Below are 24,173 nucleotides of genomic sequence, written 5' to 3'. Positions count from 1 at the left end.
TTCATTGTGGATGAGGGAGCAAGGTCTGGGAAGGTAGACAGCAGCCTCAGGGCGGGTTCCAGCCTCTGGCCCAGACTGCCTGGTTTCTGGGGCTGGTGTTTTTCCATGGGACCACGTTGCATCTCCACACTTGGAGGGAGATATATATGGATCAGTGGCTCCCAACCCCGGCTTAGCAACACCCCAGGGTGTATCGCAAAAGCTATAATAAAATTCTTGAAATCTGAAAACAAAATTATTTTTAATTCACTTTCATTTAAGGAATAAGCTTGTCACAGAGCCCCCCATCAGGAAGCCCTTTCAGAGAGGAGGAGGGTGTCATCGCTCCTCGAAGCCTGAGGCTCACTGACAGGTGCAGAAGCACGGAGGCAGCCCAGCCTTTCATTGGGAAGCCTCCTGCTGTCCCCACTTGAAAGATGAGAAAACTGAGGCTCAGAGAATAAATTCTACAGGCAATGAAATGTCACAGCAAGGGCAGAAGGAGCCGGGTTCAGGTTTGTCACTGTGTGAGCCTAGGCCAACACTGAAGTGCACTCACAGCACCAGCAACACACAGCCCCGGGGCACACACGTGTGCGAGAGCCCAGGGCAAACATGCATGTGAGCAAAGGTGCAGGGGCAGGAGCAGGTGCTTCCCAGGGCTGGCAAAAGCAAGTGCATCGACACAGCAAACAATGTGGCAGAAACTCATGGCCTAGGCCCTGGCTGTGGCTGTCTGAGTGGAGGGCACCCTCCTGAGTCTATGCTCCCTCTCTCTCTCTCTCTCCTTCCCTCCTTCCTTCCCTTCTTCCTTTCCTCCCTCCCTTCCTCCCTCCCTCTCTTCCTTCCTTCCTCCTTCCCTCTCTCTTCCTCCCTCCCTCCCTCCCTCCCTTCCTTCCTTCCTGCCACCTCTCCTTCCCTCCTTCCTCCTTATTTCCTCAGACAGACCCTTGCCCAGAGAGATCCCCTCCCGGTTCCTGTGACTTTCCTTGAGACCCCTGGGAGTTGGACCCCCTGTGACGCCTGCTGCCCCCCCGGGCAGGAAAGGCCAGTGACTGCTCCATGTGCGCCAGCCTCGAGCTCCCCAGGGGCAGGGGCTGTGCCCTGGCAGGCCTGGCTTGGGGCCAGGCAGTGGGAACATTCACTGTGCCTGCCCGTCCCAGGATCTCGGGCCTGGAAGGGAACCCTGCGGGAGCCAGACAAACACCAGCCAAGGGAAGAGGGGCCCAAGTGAGAATCCTGCCTGGCTTCTGGTCACCTCCCTTTCTTCCTACATAAACAGGAGGGCAGAGAACTGGGCAGCTCCGTCTCCTTCTGGATCCAAGATCCCACCCATGAGCTGAGCCCCTCCCCTCATGGAGGAGACCCCGAGGCTGCACAAAGAGAAGGCCCGGCCTGATCGAGACCCAGGTGGCGGATGGGACGGGACTGCCCAGGGGCAGTGATTAAGTGCGGGACAACTCTCAGGCCCAAGCCCCTTTGGCCCAGCCAGAGCCTCGGCCATGACATCTGCTCAGCAGCCTCCGTGGCCCCAGGTGCTCCTCACGACCCCCTGGGGGCTGAGGCGGGGGAGGGGCTGGGGCTGCCCCCGCCGCAGGAAGCAATGAATCAGTGAGCAAGGGGCTCGGGAGAAACCAACCGACTGAGGCTTCTAAAGTAGCTTTCAAAGGGGTTTTCATCATTATTATTATTATCTGTCCTCTCTCCCAGATACTTCTGCTCGGGCTCACTCAGTCTCTTCCCTCCCACCTTCCCTAGCTTCCCACTCCCTTTGTTTCCTCCCCACTCCCCACGCTCCCCCCTCCCTCCCACTCCTGCCCTCCTTTTTCCTAGCTTTCTCTTCCTCCTCTAATTCTCCCTGACCTGGCTCCCCTCCTCTCCCCACCCCCTCCCATTCCTTCTTCCTTTCCCTCTCTCTCCACTCCTTGTTCCCTTCTTGTCTTTTTCTCACTCCTTCTCATTCCTTCTTCCCCTTCTTCCTCCCCCCCCATCCTTCCCTTCCCTTTCCCCCACACCCTCCTCCCCCCTTCCCTCCCTCCCTCCTTGTTTTCACACCCCCCCTTTTCCCTGATGAACAGGAGGCCCTTTCCAGATGGGCCCGGAGGGCAGAGGGTCCAGAGACACAAGCGTCTGAACGTGGTGAAAGAGAAGCCGTGATTGGGTCTGGGGCTCTGACCCCGTTCTGGGCCCGAGCTGGGGGGGAGGGGGAGGAGGGGGGGGGACAGGCCTGGGGGGAGGGGAGGGCCCAGGCCTGGAGCTGGGGAGGCCCAGGCCCGGCCGGGACCAGGAGGCCTAAGGCCCTCACATCACCTTCTGCACTGTGAGGTGCAGAGAGTGCCCCCTCAGGATCATTGCAGATTCCTGTGAGTGCTCCCGCACAGCGCTTGGCACACAGTAGGTGCTTAATAAATGCTTGTTCCCTACTGACCACGCCCCAGGGCCACCTGTCAGGCAGGAGGGGAGGGGGGTCGGGGCTCCCAGCGCCTGACAGAGGGAGGTGGCTCTCTGTGACCCTGTCTGGCGGCACCATGGCCCGGAAGGCTCCCCCCGGCCCCGGCGCCCAGAAGGGACCCCCCGCCCACGCCCGCTGGTCCCCGCAGGCTCGGCACCCACCTGCTTCTCGGTCATGGCATAGATGTACTGCCGGCTGGGGCTCAGGACCAGGTCCCTGAGGATGGAGCTGCCCTCGTGGGCCACCACGTTCTCATACTGCAGGGCGGGGCGCCCCCCGGGGCTGGACAGGTCCACCAGGATCTAGGCAAAGCAGAGGAGAAGGTCGGATTCTGGGCCAACACCTAGTGACCCTGGAGCTAAGCAGGCCCGGCCCCTCCCTCCCCGCACTGCGGTCCCTCCGAGGGCTCCCACAAGCCGGACCCCGGACCCCGTCCCAGCCACAGGGAAACCCCATCACCCACACAAGCTGCACAGGAGAGAGCGGCCACAGACCTCTCAGAGCTGAGCAGGCCCGGCCCCTCCCTCCCCGCACTGCGGTCCCTCTGAGGGCTCCCACGAGCCGGACCCCGTCCCAGCCACAGGGAAACCTCATCACCCACACGAGCCCACACAGAGAGAGCAGCCGCCGACCCCTGGACTTGGGAGACGGAGAGGGAGGCCCCGAACGGGGATGTCGGGAGAGGCCGGATTCAGTCCCAGCTCGGCTGCTGGAGCCGGACTCGGCCCCTCAGCCTCCTCCCAGGCCAGACCCGGCCCTCGCAGACTCCCGACAAATCCCCCGTGGCCGTGCTGTGTGTCCCCATAGAGCGGGTGGCGGCCTCGGGGAGCCCCGGAGCAGCCCCTCTCACCAGCCTGCTGGGGACCCTCACCACTAATCCCCCTGGGTCGCAGCCCGTCCCCAGGAGGCACGGCAGGGAGGCCGCTCGCAGCTCTGGATCCCAAGGCAAAGGCCCCGGGACCGGGTTCCCACTTGGCCATTTGCCACGTGACAGAAAAGCATTGTGGGGGCCCTGAGCGAGGACAGGAAGAGCGATGGAGATGCAAGTTTGAATCCCGCCTCCCCGGCCCTGGGAAGGGCTGGACAGACATAAGCTGCAAGTGCCGCATCCTCGTCACTCATTAGTGCTGTCATTAGTGCCCAGAAGCCCTGGTGGGGAACCCCACCAGAGCCCCCTCCGGACCCCCGGTCCCCTCCCAGCTCACCCCCTCCTCCCTCCTTCCCCTCGACTGGCTCGGCTCCAGTCCTCGCCCGCCATGACAGAGCCCCGAGTCATTTGCATAGTTTCCCATCCAGAAAGAGGGAGCTGGGGGAGAGAAAGGGGGCCCCCTCGCCCCCAGCCACCTTATTAGCATGGAAATGTATTCCAGATCACAAACAAACTGGGGGCCGTTTAATTAGAGCGACTCCTCTGATTCCCCGCCAGCCAGCCTGCCGATAACATCAGCCAGGAGTATTTTTAGTCGCTTTCACAAAACAAATGTATTTAATTAAGAGAGAGAGACCCCTAAGGAACTTCCCAGAAATGTGAACTTCCCTGCAAACCACAGGGGCGGTGGGATGGGCGGCTGACCCAGGGGGCTGGAAACGGGGGGCAGAGGGGCAGGACCCCAGCTCCTCCCCGGCTTCCCCGGCCCATACGAACCCTCTCAGGCAGAGGCAGGCACCGGGATGAGGGGAGGGGCCGTGTTTGTTAGGGCTGACTCACCCCAAAGCCAGCCCCTGCCTTGGGCCCTGCTGGAAGGCACGCAGTGTGTGGCGTGGGGCCGACGAGGTGGCCAGGGATGGGGCCCGGGAAGAGGAAATGGGGTTGGAATCTCCCCCCCCCCCCCCCCCCCCCCCCCCCCCCCCCACCGCGGCCTTCTCCAGGCCTCCGCTGGCTCACCTGCAAAGTGAGCATGAGCCCCTGCAGGCTCTGACGCTGCGGTGGAGGCCACGGCTATTTCATGGTTACAGTTGTGATGGGAAGGGGATGCAGAGGGGGCGGAATGGAAAACGGGGGCCGGGGTGGGGGATGGGCTGCAGGAATGGCCGGCACCCTTGTTCTGGGCTCGGCTCATCCCAGGAAATCCTGGAGGAGCGCGCGCCCCAGGGAAGAAACGAGGTCAGTAAGCCATGGGGAAGGTGCTCACAGCGGAGGCCTGGGACTTCCGCTCTGGCCACGAGAAGCAAGGCAGGCAGCAAGGAAGGGGCCCTGGGGCAGAAATAGATCCCTCCATCCGAGGGCCCAGGGGGCTGCTGCGTCCCTCCCTCCTATCCCTTCTGGTCTTCCGGAGGGCTCTCAGGGGCAGCTAGCACTGGCTTGTGGCCTTTCTGACTCAGCCTCTCTCCTTCCCCTCCCCCTTTTCTTCTCCCTCTCTCCTTCTTCTCTCTGTCTCTATCTCTCTGTTTCTGTCTCTCTCTCCTTTCCCCTCTCCTCCTCTTTGTCCCTCTCCCTCTCCCTCCCTCTCAATCCCAGTTCTCTGCAGACTCAGACCCTTTCCTCACCACCCTGTAAGGCAAGTAGTAGAAATAACACAAACACTTGATTTTACATATGGGGAAACTGAGGCTCGAAGCAATGTCCTTCTCATGTAACGAATGGCAGTTGGACTAACTGGTCTTGCAGCCTCAAGTCTCTCCCTTCTCCAATCCATCCTTCAAACTGCCACCCAAATGAGTTTCTTTAAGTCCAGGTCTGAACATGTCACTCTCCTGCTCAGTTACCTTCTGGCTCCCCTTTCGTTCAGGATCAGACACAAACTCCACCCTGGCAAGTCCCCCTCGCACACTCATTAGCTCTGGCCCGAGCCCGGCCATGTTTACAACGGACTCTCCCCTCCCACCATCTCGGCCCCTTAGCTGACCCGGGGCCGCTTCTGAGTGCTCCCCCACCTGCCCCCAAATTAGACGTCCACGGTGTGCGTTTGTGACCCTCGATGGGAGGGTATGACGTTTTCCTATGGACTCCCTGACATGTGTTGGTTTTCTCCAAACAACGCAGGCTCCTGGTGAGCAGGGACTCTTTCACTTGGGTCTTTCTATCCCACAATGCCTTGGACAGTACAGGCACTTAATCGATGCTCATTGAATTATTGCTAAATCAACATTTGCTGAATTAAACTCCACTCCAACTCCAGTCTTCTGCGATTCTGGCTTTGAGTGCGTCCAACTTGCCAGGGAGCTGGGAAAGGAGAGGGTGTATAAGGGTTTTTAGGATATTCAAGGGCTACAAACATTACCTCCGCTTATCCTCAGAACCCTGGGAGGTAGATGCTATTTTAATTCCCATTTTAGAGATGAGAAAACTGAGGCAGAGTTTAAGTGACTGGTCCAGGCTCACACACCTAATAAATAACATCTGAGGCTGAATCTGAACTCACATCAGGTCCCTGAGTCCAAGTCCAACGCGCTAACCAGTGCACCACTTGGTTGCCTCACAAGGCAATCAGGAGCTCTACAAAGGGCTAAACACCAGGAAAGAAGGTCCTGAGGAAGGAATCTGGAAGTAGAACTATTTGGAGACAACGGGCCTGCGTCCTCGTCTAAGCTCTCTGCGCTTTACTGGCCGGGAGATACTGGATGACTCAAACCCTTCTCCAGGCCTCAGTTTTCCCATCTGTAAAATGAAAACCCTGGACTAGGAAAGCAGATTTAGACACAGAAGGAAGAGATCCAAGGGAACCCAGTTTAACACTTTAAAGGCACCACGGTGACTTCTCCGGCGTCGTGCAGCCAGTGAAGGGCGGAGAAGAAGGAAGAACTCGGACCCCCGACTCCCAGAAGTCTCTGGGGCCCCTTCCAGCACTAACCTTCTGAAATTCTGTGAGGGGGAAGGGACGAAGGAAGCCAGCCGGGGTGGGAGACATTCCTGAAACCCAATATGCAAAACAACGTCTGCTTCCCCTCCTGGCTCCCACATCCGCTCCAGGTCACCCCCTTGCCAATCCCTGGCCCTGTCTCTAAATCAAACCAGACAGAACCAGAGAGAGCTCCGCTTCCAAGAGGAAAACAAGGCTGCGGGATGCCGTGGGCCAGCCGCCTGAGTCATGGGCTAGAGCCCGGGGGAAAGCCCTGCGCCAGGTGGAGGAGGAGGGCAAGGCTGCAGCTGGCTCCTCGGGGCGGTGGGCAGAAGCCCGGGGGGAGGGGCTGCCCAGGGATCACTTAATCATTCACTAAAACCGCAGGGAACCAGAGCCCCGAGTCAGAAACTGCGGGAGGGACGGAGAGGTGAGCCTGGGAGAGCTTTCATTTCAATCCCTCAGTCAATAGGCATGTATTAAGCACCTGCTGTATCGCAAGCTCTGGGAATATAAAGTGGGGGGAAACAGCCTCTGTCCTTCGTGGGGAAACTGAGGCAGGCAATGGCTGGGTGATTTTCCCAGAGTCACACACCTAGTCCAGATTTGAACTCGGCAAGATAAATGTTCCCAACTCCAAGCTCAGCGCCCTATCCCTGAGCCCTTACTGAGCTCTCCCTGCATTGTGCTGGTCTCACTGGGACCACATCTAGAACCGACCAAGCTTCCTACACGACCAGGTCTTGTTCAGCACAGCTGCCCACCCAAGGAAGGTCGGTGAGCAAGAACTGGGAGCCACGGCTGGTCTGATGCAGAGATCCTTCTTGAGACCTCCCCGGACACTGTGGCCGAGTTGACAGCCTCAGGAGGCCACTGGGGCCCTTGTGGGGGAAGCAGGACCACGTTTCCTCCCCAGGGGACAGTCCATCTAGTTTTGCTCGCCCATCCCTTGGTCACAACTTCAGGCCCCTGATGTTCGCCTCCTACCCGCTCTCCTCTTGGGACAGACTCCCACATCGGCACACTCCTGCTGCTCGCCCCGGTCCGACCTCTAGGCCAGGAGCCAGCTGCCACCCCCCAAGCAGGCCACTCTTCCCGTGCACGTGGGGCAGAAAGGCCCCCGCCTCCCGAGGGGTCTCCCAAGCTACTCCCATCGGCACAGGGAGCACAGAACCCTGTCGAGAGTGTCAGCTTCCATTACCCAAGACCACGGCCAGGAACGTATGCAAGGCCGCGGACACGCTGCTGCTGGCAGGTCTCATAAATCCGCTTTCCCAGCCAGAGACACCTGACGCACATGGGACCCAGCAAGGTGGGAGGGAGACCCGGGCCTGCCAGGTGCCCTCTTAGCCCTCCCAGACCAGCCTGCAATCCCGGCCTGCAAATCTGCCTTCAGCGGGCCTGGGAGGTCCTGCCTGTCCAGCGTGGCCAGGACAAATGTACCCGAGCAATCAGATCTCCCCCAAAATCCTGAGGAGACAAAGCGGTCGCCCGCAACCCTGACAGCCAGAGAGCACTTCCCTGTGGCCTCCTTTCAGTAACCCAGAAGAGAAAGCATATCCCATGACCAGACCCTGAGGAGAGAGAGCACCGAGCCCCTGGAATCCTGGAGGGACATGAGGAGGGAGCCCACTGGAGCTGGCCAGGGCAGACCCTCATGGGAGCTTCCGACCCAGCCGGGTTCTGGCCGAGCGAAGGGAGCAAGAGAAAGCGAGCATCTCAGAAGCATGGGGCCTTGTCCAACAGGAGTTCTGTTGGTTCTAGCCACTCTCTACCCGGATGATTTATCATCCCAAAGTATCTGATAATCAGTGACTGCCCCAAGGACTGATGAGCAAAGCCTCTCAGAAGTCATTAGTCTAACCTCCCCACTCAGTACAGAAAGCCCTTCTATGCACCTCTGACAGATGGTCAGTCTCCTGAATGGGGAAATCACTACCCGCCCGGGGCAGCCTGAAACCATGCTGAACAACCCGCATGATTAAGGCTACAAATACTGGAGGAGAGAACCCAGACTTCCCTAAATCTTCTCCCATGTAAAAACATGGCAGCAATCATTATAATAACATATGGCATACAAGTGTAACATATAGTAATCAAAGCTATTAAAATAATAATAATAATAATAATCACTTATAGAGTGCTTTAAATACCACACAAAGTCTCACTTTCTGGAAAGGCCAGAATTCGATCTCAGGTCTTCTGACTCTTAAGCTCTGGTGTTCTTAGTTATACACCATTCCACTCCTCGGCCTTGTCCAGTAATGAGTCCGGCTGGTTCTAGCCACTTGATAACCGGATGATTTATCATCCAAAAGTGTCTGATAAACAATGACTGTATATGAGCCCCGAGGATCGACAAATAAAGCATCTGCCCTCAGGATCTTATATTCTAGATGGGAAGATGGAGCATGAGCGTTCAAATCTGGTAAGAAATGGGTAGAAAACAAGGGGAAGAATTAATTCCCATTGCTTCTCACGGAATCTACGGCTCCGTTCAAATGCAAACTCAATTTCAAGAACCCTTTCCTCATTTCCCTAAAGTTGGCTGTGCTCTCACTTGTGTGTGTATGAATGTGAGAGTGTGTGTGTGTGTGTATGTGTGTGAGTGCGAGTGTGTGTGTGAGTATGTGTGTATGAATGTGAGTGTGTGTGTGTGAGTGTATGTGTGTGTGTGTGTGTGAGTGTACAAGCATCAGAATATAATTACAGCAGGAACACTTTTGGGGGGGACAGAGTATCTTTTACAGAATGGCCACTCTGATGTCTGCCCACAGACATTTAATAACTGCTCGGTGAATTGACTTGAATAATATAAAAACCACCCTGTGGGCCTCAGCAAGGCAACCCACTGATCAATGAAGATGACTTGCTTTAGCAGGACTTACCACCCCTGTGTGCCCAGCCCGGTGCTGGTGAGATACCCTTCAGGGAGAGCAGACTCATCTTCAGAATTAAGTTTTGCCGAGGGACAGGTGAAAATTGTTTTGCATTTTCTAAGCACATGCTAACTGATCGCCAAGGAGAGCTGAGCCGGGTGGAAGGTTTAGCGGAAGATGAAATCTTTGTCTTCCCCAATAATGGATGTCATCATTATGGCAGAGAGGGAGCGTGGAGAAAAGTCGGGGAGACCAAGTTGAAGAGGCAGCTCTGGACAACAAGTTGGGAGCTCTGGGCTCCAGCCTGAAGTAAGGGATTTCCTTTTCTCTGCCTCAGTTCCCACCTCTTCATAATTAAGGAGTAGAACTAGGCCAGAGCTTCTTAAACTTTTTCCACTCTCAACCTTTTTTCATCCAAGAAAATTTTACATGACCTTTGGTATGTAGGTATATAAAATATAAAATATTTCTATATAAATATATATTAATATATAAAATAATCAACATTTACTGATGATATATCATAATTTTGGAAGCGCAACATTGAGTTACAAGACCCCATATAGGGTCACAAATCAGAATTTAAGAAGCTGGGAACTAGATAATCCAAGACTCCCTCTGGTTATAACTACATTATAATTCTATGGTTCATCACCAAAAAGTAACTGAGGAACCATGACTATGTATAAGGTATGAGAATAGCGACATAAAGAATCTAAAAAAGTTCTCTGTCCTGAGGAGCTTATACTCTATTGAGAAGACAGAAAAAAATGAATATTCATAAATAATTATAAATGCTCCTGAATAATCATTGGTTTTTGTAGCACTAGATCACCAATACATCAAAGAAAAGAAAAAAAAAATACAAATTAGGGGAAATCTAGAAGAGGAATAATGAGAAACCAATATGCTACGCAATTTCTAAAACTCAAGCCTGAATCATTTAAATAAGTAAACGAATAACGAAAAATGGTAAGTAGACAAGAGAAATGGCATGAAGACCAATTATATTAATTTGTTCCATTTATCCAATGTAAATCCACTGGCACAACAAGACCAAAAGAGCACCAAAAGTGCCTTGGTCAGCAAAATGAAGAAGACCAAAGCCAATGGAAACAATGGTTTAAAAAGTAACTTCATTCACAAAATCCTATAAGGAAGAATAATGGACGAGTATGAATGGTGCTGTCTCATGTGGCAAGAAATCTAAGCAAAGCTGTCCTTGAGTATGAAAGTGGAAAGCAAGATGGAAAAGATCTGCAGAGATTTGTTTTCCCCATCAAAGACAACGGGGTCACAATCCAGTCCCAATTTCTGATGTACTTACGACAGGGAAGTAGAAAAAAGGACAAAGAATGGAAAAGCAGTAAATTGTGAGGGCTTTCAAGGATCAATACTCAAGATATATAGAAAAGGAAAAGATAACTATTTGGCCGAACAAATGATGGTATATGAGCATAATGGAACAGTACAGTGACAAAAGGGATGGTTTCAAAGACACAATGCTCTGACAGGCAAATGCTTGTTGAAAATGTGTCTGAATTGATGCAGGGGACAGTAGGCAGAATGAAAGGATCAATTTATAAATTTTTTTTTAAAGAAAAACAATTTAAGTCTTAAGAATTCTATCAATGGGACAGCAAGATGGCACAGTGGACAGAGCAGTGGCCCTGAAGTCGGGAGGACCTGCTTTCAAATCTGGCCTCAGACATTTAACACTTACTAGTTGTGTGACCCTGGCTAAGTCACATAAACCCAAGTGCCTTGCAAAATAATAATAATGATAATTCTGACCAATGCCAATAACTAACCACCATACCAGAGGACTTGTGAGGTAACATATTACCCACCTTCTGAGAGATAAGGACAGACTCAAAGTGCAACAGGACAAATATTTTGGGACACATCAAATTGTTTTGCTTAAATAAGGTTATTTATTGCAAGGATTGCAGTTTTCATGTTGGACAAGAAAGAATTTGAAGGCAAGAGTGAAGCTAGCAAAGGGTTACCAAAAAAATTTTTTAAAAGATGGCAAACTATAGGGTCTATATCCCAAAGAAATCATAAACAAGCAGAAAGGACCCATAAGTACAAAAAGATTTGTAGCAGCTCTTTTGATGGCAAGGAATTAGAAATGTTGGTGAATGGCTGAACAAGTTGGACTACATGAATATAACAGGCTATTATTGTGCTATAAGAAATGATGAGCAAGCTGATTTCAGAAAAGCCTGGAAAGGTGGTGGCAAGGAATTGGCCGAATAAGCTATGGTATATGAATATAATGGAATATTATTGTGCTATAAGAAATGATGAGCAGGCCGATTTCAGAAAAGCCTGGACTTATACATGAACCGAAATGAGCAGAACCAGAAGAACATTGCTCATGAAGAAGAGCAACATTGTGTAATGATCGACGATGATAGACTTACTCTTCTCAGCAATAAAGTGATCCAAGACAACTTCAATAGACTTGGGATGGAAAATGCCATCCGTGTCCAGGGAAAAAAAATACAGAGACTCAGAGTAGATCAAAGAATACTATTTTCATTTGTTTCATGTTCTTTCTTTCTTGTGGTTTTTCCCCTTTTGTTCTGATTTTTCTTTCATAAAATGATTAATGTGGAAAGATATTTAACATGATTGTACATGTATAACATATACCAAATTGCTGGAAAAGAGGAAGAGAGGAGAAAAATCTGGAACTCAAAATCTTACAAAAATGGATAGTAAAAACTACCTTTACATGTAAATGAAAAATAAAATAAAATATTACCAAGATAAAAAAAAGAAAGAAAAAGAAGTATTTTTAATAGGCACAGAAGAGGCTGCATTTTTATAGTGTTTTAAAAGTCAGCAAAGTGCTTTATAAATATTACTTCATTTTATCCTCACAACTTAGAAAAAAGTAGGTACTTAGGTTAGTCCTATAGGAAGTTCACAAAAAAAAAATAGATATGCAGGGCAACTTTAAAAGTAACAGGTTCGATTCATTGTATCCACATATAAAGTATCTACGTAAAATATATTATGTACATATATATTAAATCAAACTGCACATAATAGTCATGTTCTTATCTTATAATCCTCTTTTTCTGTCCTACTTTGCATATACAAATTTCTTGTGTTCAATAAATTCAGAATTTTAGGAATTAATAATGGCCCCCTGGAAAGTGTGTGTTATTGTGATGGGGAAGATACAGCACAGAGTCCAAAGTAAAGATGGATTCCCTGTGGATGGCGAGCTCCTCCCTCTACTCCCATTCATTCATGACACTGTTCTAGTTGCCAAATATTGGAGAAAAGAATCCTCAAGTTTCACTCAAAAACTCATCCATACAGAAGATACTAGATGAATAAAAAGTAATCATTGTGCTCAAATTATTCCACGGAGTTTGTCTATCGGCAATATATGTGGGACAAAGAACACACATGCACCCTGCATGGTGGCAAGGGCAGGCTGGATTGCAAAGCTCTCTGCCTTCTAGATACCAGCATCCTGCCAGGGTCCCTGCAGCAGTAACACATGGAATACAAGTCGCAGGTGAGTGTCCCCCCCAAGGGCATGAACAGGTTGCAAGCACAACCAGTGAGGGACATCAAAGGAGGGTCACCAGAGAAATGCATGCTGGGAATATCTCATGATGACGGATGGCAGGTGGAGAGCCAGAGTGAACCACCCACTGGTAGCCTCAAGATGTCAGGAGAAAAAAGGAAAGGCTCTGGATTGGCCAACTTCTGGGAGGGCATGGCCAAGAACCACACAGGCCGGGGAGGGGAGCTGGAGAGGACTCCGAACCGATCCGATCACAGAGCCACTTGTCTACCTGAGCAAGCTGGCCTGCTGCAAGGGCAAGTGCCAAACACAGGATGAAAAGGTGGGTTCTAATCCTGGCTCTGCCCCCCACAAATGAGGAGGTTGGATAAAGTGATCACTCAAGTCTCTTCAAAAGCTTTTCAAACCTTGAAAGCAGAGAGTCGATTGAAGTAACTTATGCTGGGGCAAGTGAACAAGTCCCGACATTGGATACTGTGAGCCCTGGGGAGATGGGGGAGAGAGTCTGGGAAAGGCCGAGGAACCGGGCCCTGAACAAACAGATTGTAGAGTGCATTCCAGGCCGAGGGGACAGGGGAGGAAGAAATGCACAGGGGTGGGAGCTCACCTGCTCTGGGTGGAGGAACAGGGAATAAACCAGTTTGACTGGAGAATTCAGACAGCTAAGGCAAGGCTGACAGGGGCTGCCAGGGGCCCCGCGTGGGCCTGGGAGAGGTCACTCCCCCTGCCTGGCCTCCTGCCTCCCCTGGACAGGGCTGTCATTCGCATAAGGGCTGTGTGCTCCAGGTTGGGGGGTGACGGCAGAAGGGCCCTATCTCTTGTCAGTGCCTTGAGAGTTGAGGACTCAAGTTCAACATGTAAATTTATGCAAAACAGAAGGCAATTAGGAGTGGGATTCAGAGCCTTAGAACCTCTGGAAAGATGTCCAGGCTCACCAGCCTCTAGCCAGGCTTCTTATCTCCTCCCAGCAATTCTTGGTTAGTTGTGGGAGCTCTTTGCAGCAGACAGGAAGTGGGATGCGAGGTGGGATTCAGCACAGGCAAAGCCCCACAAACCACAGTCCCCCAAAACCTCCTCTCTCCTCCACCTGCAGGGGCTGAAAGAAAACACAGCGAGAGGATCCCAATTCTGAAACTGGAAGGGACCCCAAGGAGGCCCTCGCCTGATTCCTCACTCTACAGGTGGGAAACTGAGACCCCTAGAATCCAAGGGACTCATGTGAGCATCAAAGGCAGAGTCTGCAGTGGCTACAGTGCACAGAGCCCTGGGTCCATGAAGAAAACCGGCTCCTAATCCTGGCTTTGATACTGTGAGGGAGCTTCAGGATCTTAGAGGTGCCCCATTCCCAGCCTTTTATAGTAAAAAAAGAAGCAGCCCAGGCCCAGAGAAGGAGAGATAAATGGTCAGTTACTGATTCACTTTATGAGCATTTATTGTCAGTGAGTCACATGTCCAAGCACTCATACAAAGATCACCCCCAAAACACACGGCTGTCTTCAGGGAGCTTACAATCTAATGAGGAACATTAAGCAAGTAAATACGGCGAACAGCTACAGACAGGATACACAGGAGATAATTAACAGAGAAAAAACTAGAATTAAGATAGGTTGGGGAAGGCTTCCTCAGGTGGGATTTTAGTTGGGCCTTACAGGAAACCCACGTCCCAGCTGCTGCTGATTCCACAAAGGAAAAAGCCCTCCCAGTGCTTACTTACAATGTGGGGAAGAACGTAGGCAGAAAATGAAAAGCCAATAATTTATGGAGGCGGGAAGGGGGGCACACCAGTACCCCTGACTTGTACCACCACCTTCCCCATTCCCCCCACCTGCACCATGTTTCTCGGAAGAAACACAGACTATAATCTGGACAAGGTTCCATTATGGGTGAGTCACAAAGGTTGGTATTTCAGAGGTTTTTCCCCTCATTTCATCAGGAATTCAGTCAGGGAGCCTCCCCAACCCTTTAATCCTGCAGTTATGTGCCGGGGCGGGGGGGGGGGGAAATGAATGTATTCACTAAGATGGACAAATACCGGTAGATCTTCTCATCCCACTGCCACGAGGGTCAGAGGGCTGGAGAGAGGTTGGCAGGAGACCCAAGGCCTGGGCCTGACGCAGCCATGAGCTTATCCTGTCACCTTGGCCAAGCCGGGCAGTTCTGGAAAACACAAAGCAAAGTTCTGCATCTGGGTGGTGCAGAGGGCCGGCCTTGGAGTCAGGAAAACCCAAGTTCAAATCCGGCCACAGATGCTTACCAAACTGGGTTACCGTGGGCAAGTCTGCCTCAGTTCTTTAATCTGCAAAATGGGGATGAGTAACAGCATCTGTCTCTCAGGGTTGTTATGAGCAACAAATGAGATTATAAATCATACAGTACTTAGCACGCTAAAAAACCGTTAGCTATTAGCTATTATTACCATTATTCTCATGGCCAGTATTTGCTAAGCGTGAATAATTATGTGAGGTAATCAATCAACAAGCAATATGCTCAAGGTTTCATCCCATTTGAGATAGTGACGCTAAAAGTAAAAAACGCATGGTAATAAAAGTGATTGCTTAATAGGACGAGTGAAGAGGAAGAAGAGGAAGAAGAAGGAGTCCTGGATTCAAATTCTACCTCTGACACATACTGGCTATAAGACATCAGGCAATTCTCCTCACCGCTCTCATGGAAGACAACCTTTCCCTAAGATTGTAAATCGAGATCCTGATAGAGGCAGCCAGGAATTCCCTACCAAAGAGAGTAGAGGGTTGGTCCTTTCCCACCTTCCTGAGAAATGGAATGGCTCCAGACTATTCTTCTTTCTCCTCCTTTTTCTCTTCTTCCTCCTCCTCCTCCATCATCATCATCACTCTTACTATTAAGCAATCACTTTTATTACCAGGAGTTTTTTACTTTTATTATCAGTATCTCCAATGGATTGGAAGCCTCTCTAAGCCCTCTTAATTCTGCTGCCTTCCACAATGATTTCCTCTCGATCCTGCATTTCGCTCGTTTGGACACATTTGTCTGCTGGTCACCTCCCCCTGCCGATTGTGAACTTCTTGAAAGCAGAGACACAGTGGCACACAACAGGCGCTTAATAAATGTTTACTGGCTGACCATCCCAGTGATGGGACCTCTGAAGGTGGTCAGGAGGATTAAGGAGAAGGACTGCCCATTCTGGCCTTCTGCAGGGGAGGCTTCTTGCAAAAAGCAGGACATGGTGTTTTTAGGGAAAACTTGGGCTTGGAAGCAGAGGAGGAAAGTAAGATGAATGGTAGAAGCAGAAAAGTATGATCAGCTTGGAGAACATAAGAAAGGGCTCCTGGAAATGCAGCAGGATTGTGGGCTTTAAGGTCAAAACACGGATTCCTATTAGGGTAGCCAAGGAATCTCAGGCAAATGCTTTACTGCTCTGGGGCTCTGTCTCCTCCCCAACATAAAGGAGGCGGCTGAGCCAGTCTTCAAGCCTCCTTCCCGTTCTAATTCCATCAATCTGGTGTCTCAGTTTCCTCTTATACAAATGTAACCAGGGTTTGGACTGGCGGGGCCTAAGTCACTTCCAGCTCTGGATTCTGTGATTGCCTTAACCCAGTCTGGCTTGTACGGAAGCTTTATTTAGGCCAGTCATGAGGGATAAAGCTGGAGAGATAAGGACAGGACCTTGACAGCCTTAAGTGAGAGGCTAAGGCCGCTTATTCTGCCAGCTGCCCCTGACGTGGCAAAAGCCAACAAACATAGAGAGGCTCCCACTTCACAAAGGGCTTTCTCTCGAGCACCCTGCAAGGCAAGGAGGTAGACACTAGGATTGTTCCCATTCTGCAGCCAGTAAATGTGGATCTCCTAAGTGGGAAGTGATTAGTACAAGGTGACCCAGCTCTGGTGACTGGGCTGGAATTCAAAATCAGGTCTTTGGATTCCGATGACTTGCCTGCCCACCCTAGGCTGTCCACTAGGTGTGGCGCTCTCTGAAGATGACCTGGAGCTTCCCTCCCCCTGATGACGGGAACATGTGGGGCCCAAGGACCTCCACAGCAGGGGACGGGTCCAAGAATACCCTGCGTGTCTGCAAGGGCTGCTCCTGCTGGAGTTTGGGGAGGGGGCAGTGAGGATAAGGAGAAGGGGAGGGAGGTCAGGGAGTGTGTGAGGACAGGCCAAGATGGGCATGTAGGGAATGCAGACCTTCCCCTTGTTCTCCTCCCTGCCCAGCCCTTCAGTCACAAGCTGATCTGACCCAGTCCCATAAGGGTCTCGGGACAAGACAACAGGTGGTATCTGACAACTCGGGCTCTTCAGAGAATTTCAAGGGGTGCGGAGAAGCAGCTCAAACAGATGCAGCCGTCTGTCCGTCTGCTGGAGTGACCACCTGTCAAACCCGCCCCCCACCGTGCCGTTGGCAGAGGCCCCTTTTGTACACTCAACCAGGCCGCGGGGAATCACTCTTCTCTCTGCTGAGAACCGAGGGGGGCGAGGGACACACAATCCCTGCCCCTCGGCGTCCCTGCCTACCCCCCCCCCCCCCCCCCCCCCCCCCCCCCCCGCCAGGGCCAGCTGCTGTGAAGTGAAGCAGCCCATGCTAGGAACAGCGGGCCAGGTTTCCCTGCACGGCACTGACCAGTTCATTGAAAATGAGTAGGAGAAACATGGCACGAGGCAGAGTGGACCTTAGAGCAGTGGTCTGCAAGGGGGGAGAGTCAACACTCAGGTAACTGTGGGCCTTGGGCCTCTGGACCTCGGCTTCCTTTCCTGTAAGTTGGGGGGACTCTGCGGTCCCTTTCTAGGTGTTATTCTCTAACCCTACAACCCTGACATTACCGAACAGCTCTTCTTTGTCCCAATTTCCCCTGGAACGAAACCCCCCCATTTTTAAGACTTCTTATGGCCCTGACAGTCTGTATTCCCCAATCGACAGCATTTTGGGTTCTAAGGTTCTTTTCTATTCTAACAGTCTATGTTCTACTTCTAGCTCTGATACTCCACATTCTCTAAAGCCCTTAAAATAATTTGTATTCTAAGGTCCTGCCCATCTCTGATGTACTAGTTTTCTAGTGTCCCTCCAAGCTCTGACATTCTATGTTCTAAGGTCTGGCTCCGGCATCTATCTTCTGAGGCCCTCGGAACCTTAGAACATTTACTTCCTAGAGTCCCTCCCGGCTTTCACAGCTTATATTCCAGGTTCCTCCCAGCTCTTATAGTCTATCTTCTGAGGCCCTTTTTAGGCCCGCAGCTCCAGGGGTCTGGCTGGAAAGACCTCCCCCCTCTTTGGGGGGAGCTGGGTGCACACAAGGTCCATGGCAGATGCCTCTCTGCTCCCCCAGCTGCTCTCCTGAGGAATCTGCCCCTCTGCCCTTGGGAATCAGGCCATGGCCGCTGAGGGACAACAGCTGGGCCCAGTGCCCTGGCCCCCCCCCGGCACACACGCACCCCGTCGGCTGCCTGCCCTCCCACCCCGTCCTTGTCTGCAGCTGGGCCTGGCTCTTGCTCAGGAACAGCCTGCCTGGGCCCATCCCAGGGAATTAAGTGATCAGCAAACATTCTTGCCATATTTCATTCATGAAACACTGGCTGCCTTTATACACTAAGTCTCGCTGAGGAGAGGTGTCCTGGAGACAGGGAGCAGGAGCCGCGGGAGGCCCTGGCAGAGCCGGGACCCCCTGCCCCCCCCAGCCGCCTCGGTCAGTCATTTCATTTATTATGTTCCCATAAGCACTTTCACATGTACTAAACCATCCACTGGCCCTGGCCCCGACTCACAAATGGGGAAACTGAGGCAGGGAGAGGGCACTCCAGCGGGCACCAGAAGCACCCCCCTCTCCAGCCTCAAGGTCTGGGCCCCTTCCAGCGGACCCACTCATACCCAGGCTCCTCTCAGCCCCCTGCTCCCAGAACAGCCCGTGCCTCTGGGACCCGGCAGAGCTCAGCACAACCACCCGGAACAATCTGGCAGCCAGTCCGTGTCGCGGTCCTCCCACTTCCTGAGCCACCCACAGGGATCTGAGGGTCTGTGGGCTGGGGAGGGGCAGAGGAAGGAGGGCCAGCCCTCCGTCCGCAGCACAGAGGGCGAGCAAAGGCCGCCGGCCACCCTCCAGGAAGTCTCTGACCCGGTCATCGCCAGACAGACCAGGGGCCGCTGATACCTCACACCCACTCCCCGTGCCTGCTCTGGGACCCAGGAAGTCCTGTACACGGCCCCAGCCTTTGAGGAAGCTCACGACCTCGAAAGACCATGTGGGCCACAGTAAACACGAGGAGACTCTGAAGGGCCCAGACCTGGAGTCAGAGAACCTGAGTCAGAGAACCTGGAGTCAGAGAACCTGAGTCAGAGGACCTGGAGTCAGAGGACCTGAGTCAGAGGACCTGGAGTCAGAGGACCTGGAGTCAGAGGACCTGAGTCAGAGGACCTGAGTCAGAGGACCTGGAGTCAGAGAACCTGGTGTCAGAGGACCTGAGTCAGAGAACCTGGAGTCAGAGAACCTGAGTCAGAGGACCTGGAGTCAGAGGACCTGAGTCAGAGAACCTGGAGTCAGATAACCTGGAGTCAGATAACCTGGAGTCAAAGAACCTGGAGTCAGAGAACCTGGAGTCAGAGAACATGGAGTCAGAGAATCTGAGTCAGAGAATCTGAGTCAGAGGACCTGAGTCAGAGGACCTGGAGTCAGAGGACCTGGAGTCAGAGGACCTGAGTCAGAGAACCTGGAGTCAGATAACCTGGAGTCAGATAACCTGGAGTCAAAGAACCTGGAGTCAGAGAACCTGGAGTCAGAGAACATGGAGTCAGAGAATCTGAGTCAGAGAATCTGAGTCAGAGGACCTGAGTCAGAGGACCTGGAGTCAGAGGACCTGGAGTCAGAGGACCTGAGTCAGAGAACCTGGAGTCAGAGAATCTGAGTCAGAGAACCTGGAGTCAGAGGACCTGAGTCAGAGAACCTGGAGTCAGAGGACCTGAGTCAGAGAACCTGGAGACAGAAGACCTGGAATCAGAGAACCTGGTGTCAGAGAACCTGAGTCAGAGGACCTGGAGTCAGAGAATCTGAGTCAGAGAACCTGAGTCAGAGAACCTGGAGTCAGAGAACCTGGAGTCAGAGAACCTGGAGTCAGAGAATCTGAGTCAGAGAACCTGGAGTCAGAGGACCTGAGTCAGAGAACCTGGAGACAGAAGACCTGGAATCAGAGAACCTGAGTCAGAGAACCTGGAGTCAGAGGAACTGGAGCTGGAGTCAGAGAACCTGGAGTCAGAGAACCTGGAGTCAGAGAACCTGCCCCAGAGAGCACGGGCAGGACTTATCCTCTCTTTGGGCCTCAGTTTACCCTTCTGGTCTCCCCCAAGTCTCTGTCCTGAGCCCTCTTCTCTCCTCGCTCTACAATCTCCTCCAGCTGTCTCACCAGTTCTCATAGGTTCAATGAACATTTCTAGCCAGGATACCCAGTCCTGATCTCGCAAAAGAGGGGCAAGAGCGACGGCCCCTCAGACACCGCAAACAGAAGTTCTGTAGGCATCTCACTCCCGGCAAGTGTAAAACATCCCTCGTCATCCTTTCTCCCTGGAAGCCTCCCTCCTCCCCATCTGTCCCATTACTACTGAGAACATCCCCCTCCTCCTCCTCCTCCTCATGCAGGTTCTGAGTCAGCCTCCGCTCCTTACTCTCACACCACAGACCCCGGCCAGGGCCCAGTCCCTTCGCCTCTGAACTCCCACAATCCCTTCCACACACCCCTGTCCCTGCCCGCAGAGCCACTGCCCAGGACGTCCCCCCTTCATGCTGGGGGCATTGTTCATTTTTATAATTACATAAAACAAATCTCTGTTTCAGCCACACTGAGGGAAAGAAGAAGAAAATGTGCTTCGAGTCCATCAGCTCTCTCTGAAACAGCATGTCTCATCATGAGCCCCTGGAACCCCGGTGGGTCGTGGGGTTCGTCACAGCAGCTATGGCCATCCCTGCAACACGGTGGCTTCTTCGCTTCTGCCAGCTTCACTTTGCCTCAGTCCGTGTGGGTCTTTCCAGGTCCCTCCGACACTGGCCCCTTCACCAGCTCTTAGAGGCCAACAGTTTTCCAGCACCCCCTGTACCATGTCTGGCTGCTCCAGAGCGGGCAGGCTTCCAGGGCCTCGCTGAGGCCACAAAGAACCACGACAAGTGCTCTTGTCCACACCGGCCTTATGGCTCTTTCTCTGATCTCTTTAGAGACTGAGTAGCAATAGCAATGCCTTGAGGGAAAGTGAAGAGAGACAGAGAGAGAGAAATAGAGAGAGAGAGGGAAGGGAGAGGGGAAGGGAAGGGAGAGGGGAAGAGGGATAGTATTTAATTTTCTTGAACTATTACAGCAGCTTTTTAACTCGTCTCCCTGCCTCAAGCTCTTCTAGTCACGTCTTCAATCAGTGTTGTTGCCTTTTATTTATACCCTAGCCATCAGCACCCGGCCTGGCACGGAGTACACACTTAACAGCCATTTCCTGACTGACCTAACTATAAAAACCACTTAAAACAAAAAAAATGCCCTTTCCAAAGTTTGCATCGTGTGCATCTCCGAACACATGATCATTTTTCGATGGCGTCCAGAGGAGGGGGCAGGAGCAAACGGGAGGAAAGAGGGGTAAACCAAGGAAATGGGAGATGAGTCCCCAGAAGCCGGGAAATCATGCCAAGGCCTCGAAAGAGGCGTTGTTGAGTCAAACAGACATCCTGGCCCCAAAATATCTTCCTGGAGGAGTCGGGAGGAAGGCTGGCAAGCTGTTGGGCTTCCGTGAACCCAGGGAACCGATGCTGCCGGAGTCAGCCTCCCCCAGGCACCCGCTCTGTGGAATCTCTGCTAATCCTGAGGAGGAGAAGGGAAAGACGGAAGCACCGAACGGCCGCTGTCTCTCACCCCCAGAAATAATCCTCGTTTAATAAAGATTAATCCAAGCTGAGCCTGCGTTCCAGGCCTGACAGGGCCTCAAGCTAGAGAATCCTGGAGTTTTAATTACATCAGCATAATAAAGCCAAAAACAGGGTAATACTTAATCTAAATCAATGTTCATAAGGCCAAAAAATGAGAAGCAGCGAGCTCCGGCTGACAGATCTGACACCGGTTAAGCTAACCAGATTCCAAAGGAAAGTTATTAACGGTTCGGCGAGCGTCTCGCGTGCAGGAGGCTCCGGGCCCGGGGAGAAATGTCCATCTGCCCAGGTGCCCCCACCCCAGAGCCCTTGTCCAGCTTCCTGGACACCCCCACCCACCCACCCGGGGCACGAAGGCCTCAAGGGCACCCCGGGACAGCGGCACGGGGACTGGGCTCAACTTCCCCTCCCTCATCTCTAAAAGGCCTGGGACGGATCTGATCCAGTTCAGTGAATGCTGATTTTGCAGCTCCTCTCTGCACTAGACTGGGCAAACCTGAAATAGCTTTAGCCCCTGGGGAGACCCAGTGAACACCAGGAAGTAAATACAAAGTCATTCCCAAGAGGAGGAAGCAGGATGAAGGGGAAGAGGCACAGAGTCAGCAAGGACTCGGCTGGGGCTGGGGGAGGTGGCCTCCAAGGACCCTGGGGCTGGGTGGCTGAGGGGGAGGGGGGGAGGCGCTATCCCCTGCAAAGGCTCAGAGAGGGCTAGCCCGTGAGCAGGGCCAGGCCCAGAGGCCTCTTCCGAATGTCATAGAGCCATCAGCCAGCCCTCCTCTCCCTCGCCTTCTCTCTCACATCCCCCACGAGCACCGGGGCTCGCTTGGGGGCCGTGACAGGACACGCCTCCCTGTGTAACCCAGACAAGAGCTGGGACCCATCAGCCATCCACCAGGGGCAGCCACTGTGTTAGGGCTGGGCTGGGGCTACCAGGAAAGGCATGTGACAGTCCCTGACCTCTAGGGGCTGATTGTCCAAGGGGAGAAGACCAAGAAGCCACCTTTGCTGTGGTTCAGATGTATCCAATCCTCGGCGAGCCCATGGAGGGGGAGGGGGTGGGGGGGGCGCTGCACTTCCTGCTCTAGCTCATTTTACAGATGAAGAAACTGAGGCAGGCTGGGATAAGGGACTCAATGTCATGCACTAGTCTCTCAGATCCTCCTCAGGCTGGGCCCAGGGCTCATCTAACTCCCCTGGGACCACCCACCGATCATTCATTGTCTCCTCAGTGATGACTGCAGCGAACAAAGGAAGCCCCAGCTTCAGTCCCTGTCCTCAGGGAGTTTACAGTCTGAGGGAGGAGACAAGGCTAAGAAGGGGGCTGGGGGCAGGGAGCAGCCAGCAGAGGGGGCAAGAGCCCCCGGAGAGCGGGGAGGGAAGCAGCCAGGCAGATGAAACAATTCGGCACCTGAACCTAAAGGAGGGTTAGAGCAGATGGATGGGGACTGAGAACGCCAGCAGATAAGGGAGGCATTCCCAGCGAGAGCCAAGCCCTTTGGAACCATAAACTCCCCGTCCTCCCCCCACGCCCGCCCAAAGCCAGCCAGAAATAAGAAAGGAGGAGGTAGGAAGGTGGCGCCCCGGGGGCTTGGGGCCAGGGCCCTGCCGGCTCCCACACGAGCCCCCAGTCGGACACAGGGACGAGGCCCGCAAGCCCCCTTCCGCTCCAAAGCCCCAAGCCAGGTGTGTCTGAGGCAGCCCTTTTGTTGACATTCCCTCCCTCCCTCCCTCCCTAGTAACTTGTTCTTCAACTTTGGTGGGGCGAGGGAGGAATGCGTAAAGTGTGCCCTTTGGGGGGGGAAAACATTCCTTTGGCACGGAACCAAAAATGGGAACCCGGCCACGGGGCGACGATGGGTGCTCCACGGCAGCGGCCCCACAAAGTCAGGCTGGGCAAACTCCCTGTGCCCGCCCTCTGTCTGTTTCCTCCGCCCCCACCAAGCTCTCCTAACTCAAGAATTCCGGCTCGCGGCCCCGCTCACTCTCCCAGCTCCCCCAGGCCCGGCTCCCTCCCCGGCTCCCCCAGGCACGGCAATCAGAAAATGCCGGCTCCACCTAAATGGGCAATTGCTCCAAAAAGGGCCTATCTGGTTTTCTTCAAGGAAAGGGAGAAGCACAATTTGAAGCAGCTCATTTGGTGGCTCGCTCACCTGCTCCAATCACTTAATAAGTGCTTTATAGAGCACCTACTGTGTGCCCAATTCCCACCAAAGGGATAGGGGGAAATACCCGAGGGAGCAAGACAAATTCCTGAGAGTAACCAGTCTGGGGGCCATATTCTGGCCTTCCACCCAGTTTTAGGGATAGGATTCTCCCCTGGGTCAAAAGTGGGACCCTTAACTCTTAGATCACAGACCCGTCTGGGGGAGCTGCTGACCCCCGAACTTTCCAATGCAAAATGGGGCCGAGCTGCGGCCTTTAAGGAGGCAAAAAATGAGAATTCTGGGGGGGGTCCCTTTTTGACTTTCCAAAGCAAAGTAGTGAATGAATGAACTCCCCCCACTCTTACTGGAGCTCCATCTTGGAGAATGGCCCGGCTCTGGGGAGCAGGCCAATTTCAAGGAAAGCAACCAACTCCTATTGGCTTCCTGCACCAACCATCTGGGATGAACTTTCCTGGGGAAACAGTCCCTCCCCATTCGATCCCCTCCTGCCCAAATGCTAGCA

The 24,173-nt window shown here is 52.9% G+C and overlaps 1 protein-coding gene across 1 annotated transcript in view; it reads right to left on the bottom strand.

Moving 5' to 3' along the window:
• The window catches only part of PLXNA1 (plexin A1), a 277,345-nt gene that overhangs the window by 132,078 nt on the left and 121,094 nt on the right, over positions 1 to 24,173 (bottom strand). Inside the window, exon 4 of the mRNA XM_031964586.1 lies at positions 2,593 to 2,733. Within this exon, the coding sequence (XP_031820446.1) occupies positions 2,593 to 2,733 (141 nt within the window). The remainder of the gene's footprint in view (positions 1 to 2,592; positions 2,734 to 24,173) is intronic.

The sequence above is a fragment of the Sarcophilus harrisii genome, chromosome 1 (assembly GCF_902635505.1).
Source record: "Sarcophilus harrisii chromosome 1, mSarHar1.11, whole genome shotgun sequence".
Lineage (NCBI taxonomy): Eukaryota > Metazoa > Chordata > Mammalia > Dasyuromorphia > Dasyuridae > Sarcophilus > Sarcophilus harrisii.
This window is presented reverse-complemented; position numbering and strand designations above follow the sequence as displayed.